Source organism: Prunus avium, chromosome 4 (genome assembly GCF_965620075.1).
Source record: "Prunus avium chromosome 4, drPruAviu1.hap1.1, whole genome shotgun sequence".
Taxonomy (NCBI): Eukaryota; Viridiplantae; Streptophyta; class Magnoliopsida; order Rosales; family Rosaceae; genus Prunus; species Prunus avium.
This window is the reverse complement of record NC_142287.1, coordinates 21,871,880-21,891,042: the sequence shown is the minus strand read 5'-3', so window position 1 is coordinate 21,891,042 and position 19,163 is coordinate 21,871,880. Positions and strand designations below refer to the sequence as shown.

Sequence of the window (19,163 nt, the reverse complement as noted above, 5' to 3'; positions counted from 1 at the left end):
TCGTAGTTTAATTCAAACAATACATAGTTGTGAAATATATGAGTGTTGTATCATAGTTTTTCTCAAAATAATAAAATATGAATGACCCTAAAATATAGCCATGAATGGCTAGGGATGGAAAAATTTAGCTATGCACTATTCTTTAAAAAATAAATATTTTGGAGGGCTAAATTTTTAGCCTTGGACTACATTTAGCCCTATGATTGAAGATGGCCTAAATGTTCCAAAAAAATAAAATAAAATAAAGAGAGTTATTTTTCCTATCTTTTTTTTCTCTTCCAAATTTTATTATTTATTAGACAAATATAATTGAATGATTTCAATTTGCCATATGATGAGCACATAATTATTACATGTAATATCTCTTAAATGATATTTGTTTAATTTTGGACAAATTGCTTTGATACTTGGGTATGTCACATGTGAGGTGTTGTTGTTACAAGGATGGCTTAATCAACTTGGACTATGCACAATAAACATGCCATGGGTAATCACGTGGGTTGGCAACAAGATGATGAAAGGCTACCTTTTGGAGGTTTGCACATGCCAAAGGAATGCAAAGAGAGAGATGGTTGGCCACCAAAGGAAAAGAATAGCAAATGAAAATTGGGTATTGCCCAGCCAACCAAAAGGAAATATAAAGAATGAGAAAGTGTGGAATAAAAGGAAAGAGATAAGGAAATGGAATCATGATGGCAATAAACAATGGAAGTGGAGCATCAATTGAAGAATTAAAGAGGATGAAAGCTGCGAGAATGGCATGATGGGATAATAATTTATTCAAGACATATTGCAAGGTTGCAACATGAGCTTCTCCTATAAATAGAGAGATCCTCCACAACATTCAAGATATCAAGCTCCACAACTCTTGAGCTTTCTCTCCTTCCTCTATCTTTATAGTTCTAAATTTCTATTTAAGTTTTATGTATTTTATGGGGAACTAACTCCCTAGCTAAGGCTAAACTTTTAATATGAGTGTGTAATTTTTATTAGTTTGATCCAAACTTAAGCTTTAATGTGGATTTGTAGTTTTTGTTCAAATGGAATTTGTAGTTTTCTTTTTAATTGATTGATGAATGTTTGATAATCTATTTCATGGGTTCAATCATGTTTCCCATTGTGTAGTAAAAACTTTCATGCTTTTAAAATAGAAGAGAATTACTAAAGATTAATAGAATTTTGATGAAGATTATTATTTGATAGTTTGTTGCCAATGGTACAAGTTATGCTTAGAATACTTCTAAAGGAAATTAAAAAGAGCTTTAATTATTTTGAACAACTACATTGGAAAATATTTTGTGGATCAAATTATTAAGAGTTGCATGTTTATGTTAAAAGTGGAACCCCAATGCCTTAGTGTTTTAGTCAATTAAATTTTCTCTAAATCAAATCTTGCATAAATCCACCTCTCAATCACACTTGTTCTTTTTTCATCTCTGTTATTTTCTTTACACTGCTCTCTGTAGATACGACACTCGGACTTTCGAGCTACACTACTATACAATACCTTCCCTTGGGTTTTGCAAAGTGGTACAAACACCATCTTTTTCAATTTGTCATAAACTCTGGAAGCCCAAGTTCAGCGCATCTGCCAACTAGAATGGTAAATAATTTGGGAAGTGAGGGTTTGGGGGGAGTTGATCCAACAGACTGCTGATGGACAATGTATTCCATCTTATAAAAGGAGACAGTTGGAGGGAATAACTAACTCATGCTACTTTACTACCACTTCCTTTAGAAATGGTCAACAATCTCTTGAAATAAATCTTACAATATACATTAAGAAATACTAGCCTCTCCGCACGCGCTTCCGCGCCTGCGAGAGGCCTTTTAAAAATATATATATATATATATATATATATATATATATATATATATATATATTTTATTTATTTATTTTAGAATTAAAAAAGATAATGGGTAGTTGTTTTCCATAAAAATAGAATCCATTATCCGATTTTTCTTTTAGTTTTAATTTTTTAAAATATGAAAAAATGTGAATTTATCATATTATTCTCATTTAATTAATAATTTCAATTCTTAATGTTTGCATTAACTAATGACATTTTCTGGTATTTTGAATGTTTCACCATTCTCTACCTTTTGCTTTATATATATAGATTAAGTTCAAGAACACCTGATTCAAGAGCTGGTGATGATCATATACATAGACTCATATCACCTAATCTCTTGAAATAAATCTTACAATGTACATTATGCAGGAGTAAATAAATCTGGGAAGTTTAAAAAAAAAAGTAAACGAAAGCTCCAAAAGTAAAAAAGTAAAAAGTAAAAAAAGAATGTTCATTGGGCTGTAAGTTGAGAAGTGGTCTCTGTCTCTTCAATCCATTCAGAGCTAGGCTCACTCCAAGACCTAGGCCTCACCCCTTGCTTAAAAAACAAGATCATCTCCAATGCCTCAAAAACCTTGTGCTTATCCAAGAACTCATTCCAAACTCCACTCACAATGCAGTAATTGTTGTTGTAAGGCTCCCGGTGATGCGCTGAATGCTGCGACCGGGACACCAAGACGCCGAAATCCTGCAATGCCACCACCAACGGAGGCAGCCTGCTCTTTGTGCCATGCGCCCAAGCATGAAACTGTTGGCTAAACATAATGGACCCTGAGCACACTGCAACAAACCCATTAACAATTGGATCATCACAAACAAGGTCTATGGGGAGCACTACGAAAGTCACAACACGAGCAAGGGCATGCAGATTGTTGGCAAATTCTCGCCTGGTGATTGTCCAAGGCCACTTGTGGTGCCCTTGAAATGCCTCAATTTGGGCACCAAAAATTGGAGTTGAGGCTCCACCGTAATTGTCTATGCCCCAATGGTAGACTCCGGAGCCAAGATCAGCCAGCACATATCCAACCAAGCCAGCTAAAATGGGCTCAGCCCACATGTGTGAATTGGCTGCACAAGTTATGGACTTGGCTAGGGAAACTAGAACTGTTGTGCACCCACTTGCCACCCATGCACGGTGAGACCATGTTGAGAGCAAACTTGGGTCGTTGAGCTGGGGGCGGGTGGGGTTCGGGAGGAGGGGCGGTTGGGGCTCGAGCCGCCGTATTTGTGGTTCGAGGTCTAGCTTTACGGGTTTGGGCTTGGGCTTGGTGGTGGTGGTGGCAGAGCAATGCACAGCTGTGCGGAGGATTGGAGAGTGGCTTGTGTGGAGTTGGTGTTGGAGACTTGGGTGGAACTTGGCTTGAGTTAAGATAGACATTGGACGGTGCTAAAGAGAAACCAATGTAAGAGGCTAACTGGAGGCAAAATATATATATATAGAGTGGAATTTGGAGCTGTGGAGGTGGTTTTGTGGTGAGAAGCTGATGAGAGAGAGAGAGAGAGAGAGAGAGAGAGAGAGAGGAAATGATGTGGTAGGCATGGGGGATGCGTGGGGTTTCTGAAATCCTCAAATGCCTTATTGTGACTTTGTCACGTATGATGTTCTTTTCGTTTGGTTTGGACTTTAAAAGGTCACCCCCTCTCATATAAAGAGCTCAAATATGATTAATGACTTTTTGTCACTGTTGACATGTTATGTTATTAGATTATTATTATTATTATTTTGAATTAATAAATCTCGTATTTAGAATTTAAAATTTTAAGTGAAGTAAGCAATTTGCTGTGTCTCTTAATTTAACAACACAAAAAAGTTGAATTTTCTTTTCAAACACTAAGATGGAGATCAATTTGATAACTTACCCTAATCCTGCCCTTTTCCCTATCCCTCTCACAACTTGAGCCAACAACCGATTCTCACTTGAACAGTCAAATTGCCCTAACATGTGGGGGCAGATTTACATACGTGGAATCATTTGAGCCGTGGATGTAGTTTGATCGAAAAGATGAGTGCAAAGAAAAAGGACAGTCTTTAATTTATTGTCCGGTGGTACTGGCATATAAGTTAGATTTGAGATAGTGGTGAAGTGCCGTCTCCTTTCTTTCTTTCTTTCCTTTTTTTTTTTTTTTGGAATAATCAAATTTCTTTCTTTGAAAATCATTTTGTAAATTATGGGACTGAACGCGATGATAAAATAATTGGAAGTTGAGGAATATTCAAGTCCTTAAGCATATACGGAATAATATTCAAATGAGATCCTTGTCAATATTGTGCTCAACTTCCTGGTTGTTGTGGTTGATTTTCCTAAACTCCACTTTCTAAGGTAACATTAGAACATTTTGAAAGTTTAAAAGGCTCAAAGCCAAATTAAAATTAATATGAAACACAAGAAATAGTTCAAGAGGGACATCTAAATTTTTTCCTTGAAATCTAGGAAACTGTTATTGGAGATGCCCTAAGCATGGACTATAGAATAGCATACTGAGGTATAAATAAGAGATATCAAGGGAGGAGAGAATTGAACATAGGACCTTGGATGCAAGGGTAAATACTCTTAACTACTCGAGTTATAAGCCCTTAAGGGTAAAGCTTAGTATTAATTTTTATCTTTAGGGTGTGTTTGGTTTATGATAAAAAGAATTTGGGAATGGGGAATCATTTTTTCGTTTTTTATTTTGGTCAAGAATGACAAATTATTTGATTTCTCATGTTTTATAAGTCTAGGCGCATACGAAATATTTTCCTGACAATAAGTATTTTTTGGTTTTTTGAGAATTCCACTTTATATATATGGATAAAAATATATTTGTAGTGATTGTGAAGCGTAATTGTGTTGCAACCCATTCCAAATGTCACATTTTAGCATTTGAGTGGCACCGAAAATATGGACGGCAATAAATTGTTTTTCACTACGTTGGGACATTTGGTTCTTGGGCTTTATGACTTGTCGATATCATATTAGAAAGATATATCATTTCAATTATTACTCATCCAAGTCCAACTATCCACAAAGCTAAAGGAAGAAAGGAATGCATTACCCCAAGAATTACACACAAAGCTAAAAGAAATTACGGTTGTTGCTTGTAAAATAAAGAGATGAAGTCAACTTTATACTTAATTTCTTATATACATATCTATATAGAAAACATGACCCTTTCTAGAGATTGGCCAAAATATGCATTAATATATTTCTAGCATGTTATAATTATACATAATGCAAATATTAAGATAGGAATTTACAAATTAAAAAAAAGAGCTTCTAATTGTAATAAATATATGTGAATGTGGATGACCACCATAACACTCATTATCTCAATCTTTTCATGTTCGTAACTTATGCTCTTATTATTGTAATTAGTAGCTATAATTTGTAGGTTGAATACCCATAGTTGTCAGCCTATAAATAGGTACTTTTCAAAGATGACTGGTAGAAGTTTAGTGACTAATTTCGATTGGCTTCCTCTACTCCTCATTTCTCTCTACAAATTCCCTTAGTTATATAACACGTTATCAGCACGAGTCTCTAACCACTTGAGATAGCACAGTTTCGTCTCAAGTATGAAAGCTCTTATTACACAAGCTTATCAAATGGAAAGAAGTGGATCGACAAAAAGTAGTTGAATGACAAGATTCCAAACAGATAAGAATTGTTTTATTATATTTCTCATTTACATATTTAGTGCATGAGTTTTGACGAATTTGCATTTTTATTATAGATATCTATCTTGTCTATCTACTTACAATATTTCATCTGTATTTTGTTATTTGTCAAAAATCCAATATTTTCATTAAGGAGCAAAGTGAGAGACTCGAGAATCTCTATTCTTATACAACTAATGGAGGACTAGAAGTTCCTTAGTTCTTATTCAATCATGTAAGGGCCAGAAGATCCTTGGATTTTAATTCTTATAATATAAATATTTGTGGACTTGAAGTTCCCTAATTCTTAAAAAGCAAATAAAGATTTGAAGTTCTTTGATTCATTTTTTATTGGAACAAGAAGTTTCAACAATTTATTTTATTGCAATATTTTAATTTTGGATTTTTATCACAAATGGTCATTGAGGTTTGCGAAATTATCAGCTTTGGTCCTTTATGTTAAGTTTGGTTCTTGCTATTAGGTTCTATCAAATTTTATGTTAAGTTGCTAATGTGGGATATATGTGGAGCCCACACATCCAATAATATAGAGCCACATGTCTTTAAATAAAAGATAGTAATTTAAAACAAAAAATCCATTTAAAAAATTAAGATTAAAACATCAAATTTTAAATTTATAAGTATAAAATAAATAAATAAATAAATAAATAAAACCTATAGCCATCCCTCCTTTCTCCTTCGTATTCCCCTCCCTTCCTCTTCTGTCACCCCCAGCAGCAACCCACACCCAACCCCCATCCCATCCCCAGCCCCACCTCCCCAACCCACTCTCTCTCTCTCTCTCTCTCCATCACATTTTCAACATTCTTCAGCTTTCAGAGTGCTCAATCCAACACATTGCGTTCCAATCTTTTATGAGCAAAACTATGCTTGAAGGCTTCAACAACCCGAACTTTGGGTTACTCAATGAGTCTTTGCCCCTTAACAACAAAACCCAATCTTTTAGAAATTTAAGAAACTCATATCAGTAAATACAAAAAAATTTCTTACCCATAACCCAAGTTCATCATTTTGTAAGTTCACTCGGGCAAGAGGGAGATGGTGGGGTTGGGCTTGGGTAGCGGGTGGAGATGGAGCTGATCAGGCTGTGGCATCATCGAATGTTTTTCTAAAAACAAAAAAACGATGCAAAATTATGGCTAGGCCTCCAAAATGGCTTAAGTGAACTGAAGTACCTCTCCACGTGAAGGGCATGTGGTCAAAACTTGAATTTGAAGGAATTTGATAGATTGATGTGTTATTGAATTCTTCGAATGGAAACTACAAGGATAAAATTGACAAAACCGAAACTGGGGGATCAAAATGATAAAATTGACTTAAAAAATCAAAAATAAACTTACGCAAATTTTCTTTTGGTAATGGCTACTTTCCTCACTAGGAATTGAGATATATATATATTCTCCTATGCGGATGTCTGTACATTATTACCTTCTGGATACTATGTATTTTCTACTATCCCTCTTTGATTTCCTCCATGTTTGTAATAGCATCCGCATGGTAATAACGTACGGACATTCGTATGAGAAAAGAACTGTATGTATATACCCTGTATGTATAGGCCGTATGAAATTAGTAAAAGGGAATGCTAGCAACCTTCTCTTTTGTCCCTTCTCCCTTTCTCTCATGACATGTGTCACTTTTCCTTCACTTAAAATAATGTCATCTATACATAAGACTAGCTAGCTTTTGTTTTCCAAATTTACCCTTATTAAATGTATTACTTTCACATTTCCTCCTATTTATCCTTTTTTTTTTTTACAATTTTCTTACACCTTGTTAAAAAAATTAAATAAAGAAGGTGAATTTTTTTTAATAAAGAAAACGCTAGTTTGTTTTATGTAAAGAAAAAGATAGTTGTTTAAAAAAATAATGCGATTTTATATTATTGATGAACAAACAAAAGTACAAAGAAACTATATGCCAAATATGGGTACATCTTTTCTAATGACTAAACACAACAACATGTTGAATTGATCTGGCAAGAATCATGCACAACCTAAACAATGACTAAATCCCCGAACCAGCAACCATAAGCACGTGTACTCAAACCTACAATACAAATTCGCTGCGTAACAACAGAAACGACAAATCCGCATCAGAAGCCAGAAGCTAAAAAGAAATAAAAATCATAAATATAAAACAAATCAAAGCAAAATCCTAAATAGTTTATGAAAACTATTTGTCTAAAAAAAAAACTAAGAAACAGGACCACCACCCCACATCTTCTTGGCTACCCGAAGAAAATCATAGCACCATACCGGTTAAACTTATAGTCCCTCACTAGCTAAACTCGAACCCAACGGGACCAGACATCTTCCCCTCTTTAGAGCTCCAAATTATGTCGAAGGGAGCCAACTCCTTATGTACTTGGGTCAAAATACAATGACTATATCATGGCAATGACATTGTTTCACGGCAACTAACGGCGGACCTGGGATTTTTTTACAGGGGTGGGCTAAAATTAATTTTTTGGACATCTATTATTATGGTGATTCGGTCGAGCTGGTCAAACCACCTATTCAACATCTTCACAAAATAAAACCACTATCAATGTGTAGACTGAAAAACACATGAAAAAAAGGAAGAAGAGAGAAATAGAGACTTAATAAAACAAATAAAGAAGACAAAAGGAAAGAAAGAGAAACAACAAGAACAAGAAAAGAGAGAGAAGAAAGAAAAAGAAAAGAGAATGGAAAGAATTAAACGGGCCAAGAGATTAAAGAAGAAAAAGAAATGTCAAAGAAGAAAGAGAAAGAGAAAAGGGAGAGAGATAGAGAGAAAAAGCTATCATGACTTCACGTGAAAAGAAGTTGGCCCAAAGAAGCTGCCTGGAGTTTGGTCTGGTGATGACTTTAGAAACTTTGGGCTAATATTTGATTTACATATCTAGGTTTGGCTTTCAAATTAAGCCTAATCTCAAAAATAGGATTGGGCTGGAGCCCACTTTAGCACTAACGTGGATTCCCTCTTGACGGCGACTGCTTCTACACCATAAAATAAACTAACAATCTTGAGGTAAAAGAGAAGGAAGGAGAAAAGAAGGGATGAAAGGAGAAGGGAGGAGATAGGGAAGGAGGCCTCCAACCCCCAAAAGGGATGGCGACTAATTTTTCCTTAGGGTTTTCTTTAAAAACTAAATGTTAGTTTTAAAATAAATAGATAAAAGTTAGCCATTTTTTTCTTGAAAAAAACACGTTTTTTTTTAAAACACAAAATAAATGTCACATTTTTATTTTATACTCGGAAAAGGATGTATTTCACATTCCTAAGCCCCCAACTAATAAGATATAGATAATGCCTCATTATAGTATTCGACCCAAAAAAAGGAGAAGTAACAAAGCACAAAATAGGCTTGAGATCAAATATATAGGATCAAAAGAATAAAAGTCACCAAAACCAAAATTTCCACACATCAATGAATATGAAAAAATAAATATAATATAATTTAGATTAACAAAAGAAAACAGTAAGAATGGTATGCATCTATACTATACAAATTTCTTTATAATTCTTGATTCAGCTCCAGACCGGAATGAGACCGACTCTCGTTCATAAGGGTAGCCTCCTTTTTTAACTTATTTATTTTATTATTCTTTTTAAATGGTCATGATGTTATTTTTAAACATTCATAATGACTCAAGGCAAAAGGCTCAAAGGGGAGCCAAAAGATAAAATGCGTACAAACAGGAAGGCAAAAAAATATGTTAAATTTCATATACTGACAAGGGAAATTTTTTCACCCCGATACTTAAATTATTAAATTCTTAAGTTTTATTGTTGTATAAAAAGACAAAAAAGGTCATCCAACTTAATATTTAATCCTAGTACATCGATAAACACACCTCACACACTTGGAATAAACATCTATGAGAGCACTGCCAGCAATTACGTCCAAACAGTACCCATATTTGGTGACCAGGCCATGGATTTGCTTGCTCAATTCCAATGTAAATAAATCAGCTGAGAAACCAAGAAGGCTGACGAATGTCTAGAGACAGTTATGATGTCTTAGACATCTTATCATGTCTTCAGTAACCTTCAATCATTGCATTGTAAGAGACCACATTATGATCAGCCATTGAATTGCGTAGTTGTAACTTGTAAGAGCTTGACTAATGCCTGCCTTTTGGTTTGGAGGTTTTGGGTTGGAAGACATGGGCCTTGTTGTGGCTAAAGAACAGGGCACACAAAGGTGGAGAAGTTGAGGCCCCGTGTCTTTGTAATCTTCTTCTGGCAATGTCTTAGGTGCAGCGCAAAGTTTCTCTCATACCAAAGGAAAGGATTCTCTATTCAAATTGTGTGTGTTTCCTTTCTTTTATAATACTGGTACATGACAGAGGGATGGCTGATTGTAGTTTGCACCCAAGTTATACTTTGATATGTATTATTGGCTGACAACATTGTGATTACTGGTTAACATGGTTTTGAACTCAACAACAAAAAATTATTTTTTGCTTTTGTCTTTTTTTTTTTACAAGTGATATTGAGGAAGGGGAGATTCGAATATAGGACCTTGAGTGCAGGGGTAACTGCTTCTAACCACTTGAGCTAGCTACAAATTTACTAGGACGTATTTGCTGGCAGTGCTCTCATAGATGTCATCCAACTTAATAATAATAAAATAATGCTGCTAGACATTTGACAACAGTTTGACTCATATGCAAATTACAGGGCTCTCATAGATGTCTCCATTGGACATTGTTTCCCTCCTTCCCTGGAAGGAGGCATTCATACTTCCAGCAAATTATAGTTTGACTCATATGCAAAAATAATTCATCAAAAAACTCAAAAATAAAAATTTATGCACACATGTCAAACTGTGATTAGTAGGAAAATAGAAGTTCCTGCTTCCAAGGAAAGATGCAAGTATTTTCCTTCCCCATTAATAAATAGGTCGAGTCAATATGATGTATTTGTTACATGACTAATTAAAAATCTCAACTTATAGTTAATTAATATAATTAATATTCAAAAGGAGTCTTATTTACCAATTGAATATATCGAATAAGATAGGAGCCTGATAGATTTTTTTTTGGTCGAAATCATGATAGATAGATGGCTTAAATGTTAAAATGGTCCCTTTGTTTTACAGTGTTGGCTAATTTAATCCATGTGTTTTCAATTTAGCCAATTTAGTCCATGTGTTTAGAATAGTTATCCAATGTGGTCCAATCCATTAAATTTACATTATAAACCTTTTTTTGTCTTTTTAAAAACCGAAAAACTTTTTTAAATTAATTTTTTTTAAAATAATTAACTTAAAAAATTGAAACTTCATTAAAACATAGCAAGGGAAGAAAAAGACCCTCCTTCACCAATCCCTTCACAGCTCGTATCGTAAACTCAATTTTTTCAGCTTTCTACAGCTTCTCCAAAAGCCAACTCAAGCCCCAATCACCAGCTCCAATTCAAAAGGCCTCAGAATCCTCGTTGCGGAACCCATATTTTGTATTGGCATCAACAACTAGCTCAAAACCTTCCCTAGAGCAAACGAAGATTGACAATTCATTCAAAGAAGGGAAATTGAGAATCCACAATTTTGTGTGTGATAGCATTTTGATGCTGGTGGCGGCTAGGATGGGTGAGTAGGGGGAGGTAGCTGGGATTGGATGGTGGTGCCTTGTTTTTTATTTTTAAGGGGGGTGTATTCAATTAAGATTTTAAAAGAGTTGAATGGAGTTATAAAGTTTATAGAGTTAAATGTAGTTCAATTGATTTCTATCAACTCCACATAGAGTTTGATTGAATTCCTAGATTGATTTTGATGGTTTTTGTTAGAGTTTTGTCGTAGATTTGAAAAGAGTTTATTAGAGTTCTAAATATATATTTTTATTATTTTTTATTTTTTATTTGGTTTGTTTATTGTTTTTCTAGATTTTCAAAAGAGAAAAGTACCTTTACAACCAAATAAGAAAAGGGCATCCAAAGAAAATAGATTTTCTAGATTTTATTTGGGTTATAAGGTGTTTTTCCTTTTCCTTGTTGTGAATCTCCCATTTATAATGTTACTAGATAATACATGCAATTTTTAATTAGTTCATAAGAAAAAATACATATATGAAGATAATTTTTTTCCTTTTTGTTTTGGCATGGACTAGATATATATATATATATTGTACATTGATAAAGAAGGGAAACACAGAACAAAAAAAAGGATGATTGTAGATGAAGAAGGCTATCGATATTTGATGAACAGCAACCAAAGAAAAAGGATGATGTAGAAAAAGTACAGAAAAAAAAAAACAGCAACCAAAAAACTATTCAAGACAAAAAAAACAGGAACCAAAAAAAAAAATGAAAAGAATGAAAAGTAGAAAAATCGTAGAAAAAGTACATGCACAGCAATAAATATGATGATGATGTACTGTTCATTGATATTTGATGATGGCAACAATAACTATTCAAGAAACACCAACGATTCATACATGATGTGCATCGAATACAAGCAACATCAATTGCTTGGATATATGATGATGTATAGCAACAACAATTATTCAAGCACTGTAAAGCGTAGAAAGCGTAGAAAAAGAGAAGAGATTTTGCACACACATTCAAGGATTGGAAAGCGTAGAGCACGTTCAAAGTTTCTAGGGTTCACATAAGATTTGTCAAAGCCTTTTGTATTTATACTTAACACTTTAATTTCTAACGAAATCGGGCAACTTATTAATTCCTTCAAAATAAATTACTTTTTGAATACACCTAAATTTTGTTTGACTTTTAAAAAGTCATCATTGAATACACCTAGATTTCGATGTATTTTTTTAATATCAATTGAAATCTGAATTGAATACACCCAAACTTTTACGAACTCTTTTAAAATCTGAATTGAATACACCCAAACTTCTAAACTCTTTTAAACTCTTTTAAACTCTTAATTGAATACACCCCCTTAAGTATTTTAGTTTTTGTTTTTGGATCTCATTTTTATCTTTAGTGCTTATTTATTTATTTTTAAATTAAATTAAATTATTATATTAGTTTTTAAATTTTTTTAATATCAAACCAAATGGATTAGACTACATTAACTAACGATGCTAAATAGAGGGACTAAATTGGCCAAATTAAAAATATAAGGACTAAATTGACCACGATAAAACACTATTTTGACATTTAAGCCTAGATTCTATATACAAAGTTATTGTGGAGTCTAATTCGCAGCTGCTTATTCGAATGCTTCAAGGAGTAAACCCTGTTGATGCATTTTTTTGTTTTTGGGTCAACAACCCTGTTGATGCTAGGATTGAAGGAATTAGCAAAAGATGTAAAACTTTCTATTCGCCTCTAATAAAATCTTCCTATCGTTTGGAAAAAAGAAAAAGAAAAAGAGATATAATATGTCGTAAACACGTCCATGAAAAAAGAGAGGGAAAAAGAATATTGAAACAGGAAAAAGAAAAAGTTTCCTTTCCTCGTTGGAATTGCGAGAGACAGGCAATAATGAGTTAAACAAAGAACGTTTATATCTGTCTAACAAAACGGGTTCAACTAGCCGAGGGATCTCTCCCTCACTCACCTACGGACAGAGAGAGCCATGGCTTCCTCTCCCTCTTTACTGTTTGCGGCCGCCGTAATCACACTCACTTTGCTCTTCGCATATTCCGTCAAATTACCATTTCACCCCCGGGACGTCCTCCCTCTCTTGCCCAGACAGGTTTCATGGCCAATCCTCAACTCTCTGCACGGTGCGGTCGATCTCTTGCCCATTTTCGTGGGCTCAGCTTCGTCCCCAAAAGACAGTTTGGAGTGGAAAGGTGCGTGCTTTTACCAGAACACAGCTTGGATGGAGTTACACAACAAGCGTGGCAGCGAATTTGGTGGCGGAACTCTTCATATCAAGGTCTAGACGAACTGAGTGTTCTGTTGGCTTGTTTTCTTTCATTTTCGAACAGGGTTTGTGCAAATTTTGAGTTTTGAGTATGTGGGTTAATGGGTATTAAATTATGTTAAACTTGTTTCAGTGACCTTATATTTCTTCTGCTCGTTTTTTAGCTGGGTTTGTGTAACTTTTTGAAGTTTTGGTCATTAGGATATTCAGATTAATTTTCTCTTAAAAAATTGTCGATAAATTTTAAGGTTTTATTGGCTAGTTTGATTATGATGGGCTATGCGAGGGTTGGTTTTCAGTTTGTTTCTAGGTGATTTAGCAGAAATTGGAGGTTTGTGGTATTGGAGTTGTGGAATTTACTTGCTGTTTGACTGCTGGATATTAAGGTGTTAATTACATTTCCGGTTTGAGCCTCGCTGGGGTTTCTTTTGATTGTTCTTTGGATTTTATGACCCAAAACATATCGTTTTGGCTTCATTTTCTAGAATATAGGTTTCATTAATGTTGTACTTATGAATTTGAACCTCCTGTGGTTGGCTGATCCCTGTAGGAAAGAAAATACCTAATTAAGGCTATTTGTGATCTTACATTTACATTAGATACTGAGTTCCTATGCTTAGAAAATCTGGGGCATTCACCAGAGTTTTCATACTCTTATTACAATATTTTAAAATTGTATCCATGTTTGTATCCAGGTTAATAAGGCTCAAAGTTGGACATGTATGGATATTTATGTCTTTGCGACTCCATACACTGTCACATGGGATTACTATTTCCTGTCTGGGGAGCATACACTTGAGTTTAAAGCATGGCAAGGAAAAGCCGAGTTTGAATATGTAAGTTGCCACTTTCTAGTATTCAGATATTACTTGATATTCCAATTTCCTTTCAAACGAAAAATTGGGTTTAATTTTGTCTTTAATGTTACCCAATCAGGTGAAAAGCAGGGGAGTTTCTATTTTCCTCATGCAAGCAGGGATGCTAGGCACCCTGCAAGCATTGTGGGATGTCTTTCCCTTGTTTACAGATACTGAATGGGGTGAGAACTCCAATATTGGGTTTCTCAAGAAGCACATGGGTGCTTCCTTTGATCAACGTCCTCAACCTTGGGTCACAAATATTAACGTAGATGATATTCACTCTGGAGATTTCCTAGCAATATCTAAGATTCGTGGGTGGTGGGGTGGATTTGAAACACTAGCGAAGTGGGTCAGTGGAGCTTACGTTGGTCATTCTGCTGTTTGTTTAAAGGATTCTGAAGGAAATCTTTGGGTTGGTGAATCAGGACATGAAAACGAGATGGTGAGCTGCAAAGTTTGTAAAATACTATATGGTATTGTACATTTGGTTTGGAGGTTCTGTTTTGCTTGTGTGTGATTTGCATGGAAACTGTTTTTTTTTTGTTGTTTTTTTTTTGTTTTACAATTTTCTTCCAGTTTTCCAGTCAGGCACCATTGCCAGGTCAAAGTGTATTAATTTTAATTATTATTAAATTAGGATAAGTGATGCTATAACTATGTCCCTTGCCTTTGGGCTTTGGTTCGATTGGCAATGCTGGGATGAGATGGGTCCTAAGCACCAACGAATATGAAACAACATTAAATTCTCTATTTCTCTCAATCTCTCCCGCTCTCTCTCTCTCTCTCTCTCTCTCTCTCTCTCTCTCTCTCTCTCTCTCTCTATGTTTTTATGTGTATTTATATGTATGTCTTTATTTGTATATGCCTATGTATAAAATACAATCTGTTGTGCTTTTTTCCTTTCGTGTTCTAGGGAGAAAGTATCATTGCTGTGCTGCCATGGGATGAGTGGTGGGAGTTTCAGCTCAATAAAGATGATTCCAATCCCCATATTGCGCTGCTTCCCTTGCATCCTGATATACGAGCAAAGTTTAGTGAGACTGCTGCCTGGAAGTATGCAAGGAGCATGGAAGGCCATTCATTTGGTTATCATAACGTGATATTCAGCTGGATAGATACTGTAAAAGACAACTATCCACCCCCTGTGGATGCTCACGTGGTATCATGTTATTAGTACATTTAAGATTTCATTATCAGACTGTTTACAGTATTAGTAAATCTAAATTAATTTCCTTATTTTTTTCTTTCGGTATGATGATTTAGTTAGTGTTGAACTTGGTGGTTTCCATTACCTGTTTGGATTGAGGCCTGGGATTCTATAGAGGACTTAAAAACCTACCTGTTAGGTGCTTTACCCCAATTATTCTCTTTATGGTTTATAACTTCTGGCTTTCAAACAACCACTTTATAAACTTGTGGGTACGGATTAATTTGTATCAAGGTGCTGATGTAGAACAGCCCGTAGGTATTAGAGTAAACACTTAAGCAATAGAACAGAGAAGAAATAAGAGATCGAGGAGAAGAAATAGAGATCGTAGAGACAAAGGGAAAGGGAAGGAATCAGAGAGTTTAAAGTAAGGAAATTTATCATACATCAAGTCTCCCTTAAAAGATTACAAACAACTCTATTTATAGAGGCAAAACCCTTTTTAGCCTAGGAAAAGGAAAAGTAAACTTTAAGAAATAGGAAAGCAAATTAACTAATAAGAGATCCTTCAACAACAAGGAATCCTTAACTGAATTAGGAAAACTAATCCAAGTAGAATTAGGAAAACTTATAATATGCATCATGCATAAGGTGCTCATGCAGCTATTATATGAATTCTTCGTAGTGGCCTAAAAGGGTCCACAATGGATGATGATCAGTGGATGTTTACAACTGGAAAAGAAGATAGAAAGAAATGCTTTCTTTAGGTTCATAGTTAGATTGGTTAGCCAACTAAGAGAATATAGTTAAGTCCTGCTATCTCCCTCTCTCTCAGACATGTCTTGCGTGTGGATGCTTCTACGAGCTTGAAGAGGTTTTCTTATTCATTGGTCCTTATTCTTAGCTCTATGGTTATGCAGGTTGCTTCTGTTATGACAGTTTGGAATAACATAGAGCCTACATATGCTGCGAACATGTGGAATGAAGCCTTGAACAAGAGACTTGGAACACAGGTGTTGTGAAACGTTTTCCTTGCATTGCAATCCTGTAGCTATCATGGAACTCTCTCTTTAAAAAATATGTTTTATTGCCACAAGGGCATCAGATTTTTGGAGTAAATGATAAATCAGCATTCCTTCAGTTAGAAATATCAACCGATCAAGATTTTTACTTTTGGTTAGAAGTTAAGCAATTAGTCAATATCATCTTTGAAATTCATTGTGCCATTTTTATCGTTCTGAGTTTCTGATGTACCCTTTGTATTTCATGCAGAACCTTAGTCTTCCAGATATTCTAGTTGAAGTTGAAAAGAGAGGATCATCTTTTGACGAACTGCTGACACTTCCCGAACAGGATTATTGGGTATACAGTGATGGGAAGTCAACATCGAGTGTGGCCTTCATTCTTGAAATGTATAAACAGGCAGGACTGTTTGATCCAATTGCTAGCTCTATCCACGTCACTGAATTTACGGTGAGTTTATCCAGAACAAAATTCAATATCTGTTTGTTTTAGAATAAACGGGGCTGAGTTGATGCTAGTTCTAGGGAGACACAAGATCAATGATGACTGACCTCTTTTATTCCCTTTTCAATAAGAATTGATATGATATTATAGTTGAACCTTTTTAATTTTAAATAATAGAAAGTTTAGTGACATTTGAAAAAGGAAAGGAATTAGATTGTTGAGGTTCATGTAGCTTCCCATTCAAAACGTCATCCATTGGGTGCTATGCAAATTAGTTGTTTCATGAGGAGTTTATATGTTCGTTCTCATGGATTTAACTTTATTTGCCATAAATGCAGATAAAAGATGCTTACATGCTGAAATTCTTTGAAAATAATTCATGCCGCCTGCCAAAGTGGTGCAATGACGGGGACACCGTGAAGCTTCCTTTCTGTCAGATTAAAGGGAAGTATCGAATGGAACTACCTGAATACAACAGCGTGGAACCGTACTCCCATATGAATGAAAGGTGCGAATCACTGCCCCCAAAGTACTCCAGGTCACGGAATTGCTAGTCCTCAATTCGTTGCTCTTACAAATTTGTTAGGCCTATGGTTGATGTCATACCAGTTTCTTCTGCTTTTAGTGTAGTTCTATTGTTGGATACAAATGAATGAAAGATGGTGAAGCTGTAAATATGTTCGGTGGTCAGGTACGAAAGGAGGGCAGTGTTAGTGTTCCAATTGTTGTACAATGTACATGATAAAAGGAATATGAATTGTAATGCATGTCTTTCTTTTCCACAATGTTTTTTTTTTCCCTTTTTTTTTTATAATGTCATTCCAAATTTATTGAAGTGTTCCCTAGTCTCAGAAAGGAGTTGGGAACAACATATTAGTTTTTTTTACGTTTACATGAATCTCTCAGTTTTATCTCTCTCTCCAGGGTATCTCACAAATTGCTGGTTCTGCCATACGTTTCTATTAAAGATGCAAGTATGACTTGTAAGTTGTAATATAGTGCAAACTGCAACCATTTATGTTAACAAGATTTTTTTGTATGCGTGTAAACATTTGACAAAACAGAAGACAAGTGTCGAGTCGAGTAAGGTGGCCCAAGTTCAAGGGAATTATTCGATCGTTGTTTCTTTTGTTTAATCAGACTGCAAATTTAGGTTTTCAAGAGAGATGTCAGGCATCATAACTGTCAAATACGTGAAGACACATGATCTTGTCATCATTTGAATTTTGAGCTCAGATTGTATGAAGAAAATTTAGATTGACGTTAATAACAAAAGGGGTGTCGCCAACTCACTATCAGGCCAATTTAAGAATGATAAAAAAAAAAACAGAGATGTAGACGGGATAAAGTTGAATTTTGGCCTATAGTTAGGGGTGTTCAACATCCAATCCAATTCGTCTACACCAACTGATTCAATTCAATTTTGGTCAATTTTTCGATGGTATGGCGGATCGAACTGGATTCTTAAATTCTAAAACCGAATTTAATGCAGTCCAACTTAGTTGGTTTTATGCCTTTTCACATTTGAAATTGAAGAAATTATAAAATGGATCGGATTGAATCAAAATCATAGTGCTATACCGGCTAAACCTATAGTCCCGTACTGGCTAAACTCGAACCCAATGCAACCAGACATCTTCTCCTCTTTAGAGCTCCAAATTATGTCGAAGGGAGCCAACTCCTTATGTACGGGGGTCAAAATACAATGAATATATCGTGGCAATGACATCGTTTCATGGCAGCCAAGAGCGGACACGAGATTTTGTTTTTACAAGGGTGGGCAATTTTTTTTTTTGGACATCTATTATAACGGTGATTCGGTCGAGCTGGTCAAACCACCTCATAAAACCACCATCAATGTGTAGACACAGAAATGCATGAAAAAAAGGAAGAAGAGAGAAACAGAGACTCAATAACACAAAAGAGAAACAAATAAAGAAGACAAAAGGAAAGAAAGATAAAGAAGAAGAACAAGAAAAGAGAGAGAAGAAAGAAGAAGAAAAGAGAAAGGAAAGAAAAAAATGAAAGAGAAAAGGGAGAGAGATAAAGAGAAAAAGCTATCATGACTTAGCCTGAAAGGAAGTTGGCCCAAAGAAGTTGTCTGGAGTTTGGTTTGTTGATGACTCTAGAAATTTGGGCTAAAATCTGATTTATATGTCTATGTTTGGCTTACAAATTAAGCCTACTCTCAAAAATAGGATTGGGCTGGAGCCCACTCCAGCCTTAACGGCGACTGCTTTCACATCACAAAATAAACTAACAATTTTAAGGTTAAAGGGAGAGAAGGAGAAAATAAGGGATGAAAGGAGATAGAGAAGGAAGCCGCCAACCCCCAAAGGGGACGGTGATA

General features: G+C 35.0%; 1 protein-coding gene and 1 pseudogene across 1 annotated transcript; one reads left to right on the top strand and one right to left on the bottom strand.

Annotated features, from left to right (window-relative positions):
• Positions 1 to 2,065: 2,065 nt before the first annotated feature.
• LOC148295026 (fatty acid desaturase 4, chloroplastic pseudogene) lies at positions 2,066 to 3,287 on the bottom strand (annotated as a pseudogene).
• A 9,597-nt stretch (positions 3,288 to 12,884) lies between these two features.
• LOC110758162 (uncharacterized) lies at positions 12,885 to 17,598 on the top strand. The gene is made up of 7 exons (XM_021959968.2): positions 12,885 to 13,351; positions 14,035 to 14,175; positions 14,276 to 14,641; positions 15,113 to 15,358; positions 16,267 to 16,359; positions 16,619 to 16,819; positions 17,152 to 17,598. The coding sequence occupies exons 1-7, from the start codon at positions 13,046 to 13,048 to the stop codon at positions 17,365 to 17,367; spliced, it is 1,569 nt and encodes a 522-aa protein (XP_021815660.1). The 5' UTR covers positions 12,885 to 13,045; the 3' UTR covers positions 17,368 to 17,598.
• The last annotated feature ends 1,565 nt before the right edge of the window (positions 17,599 to 19,163 follow it).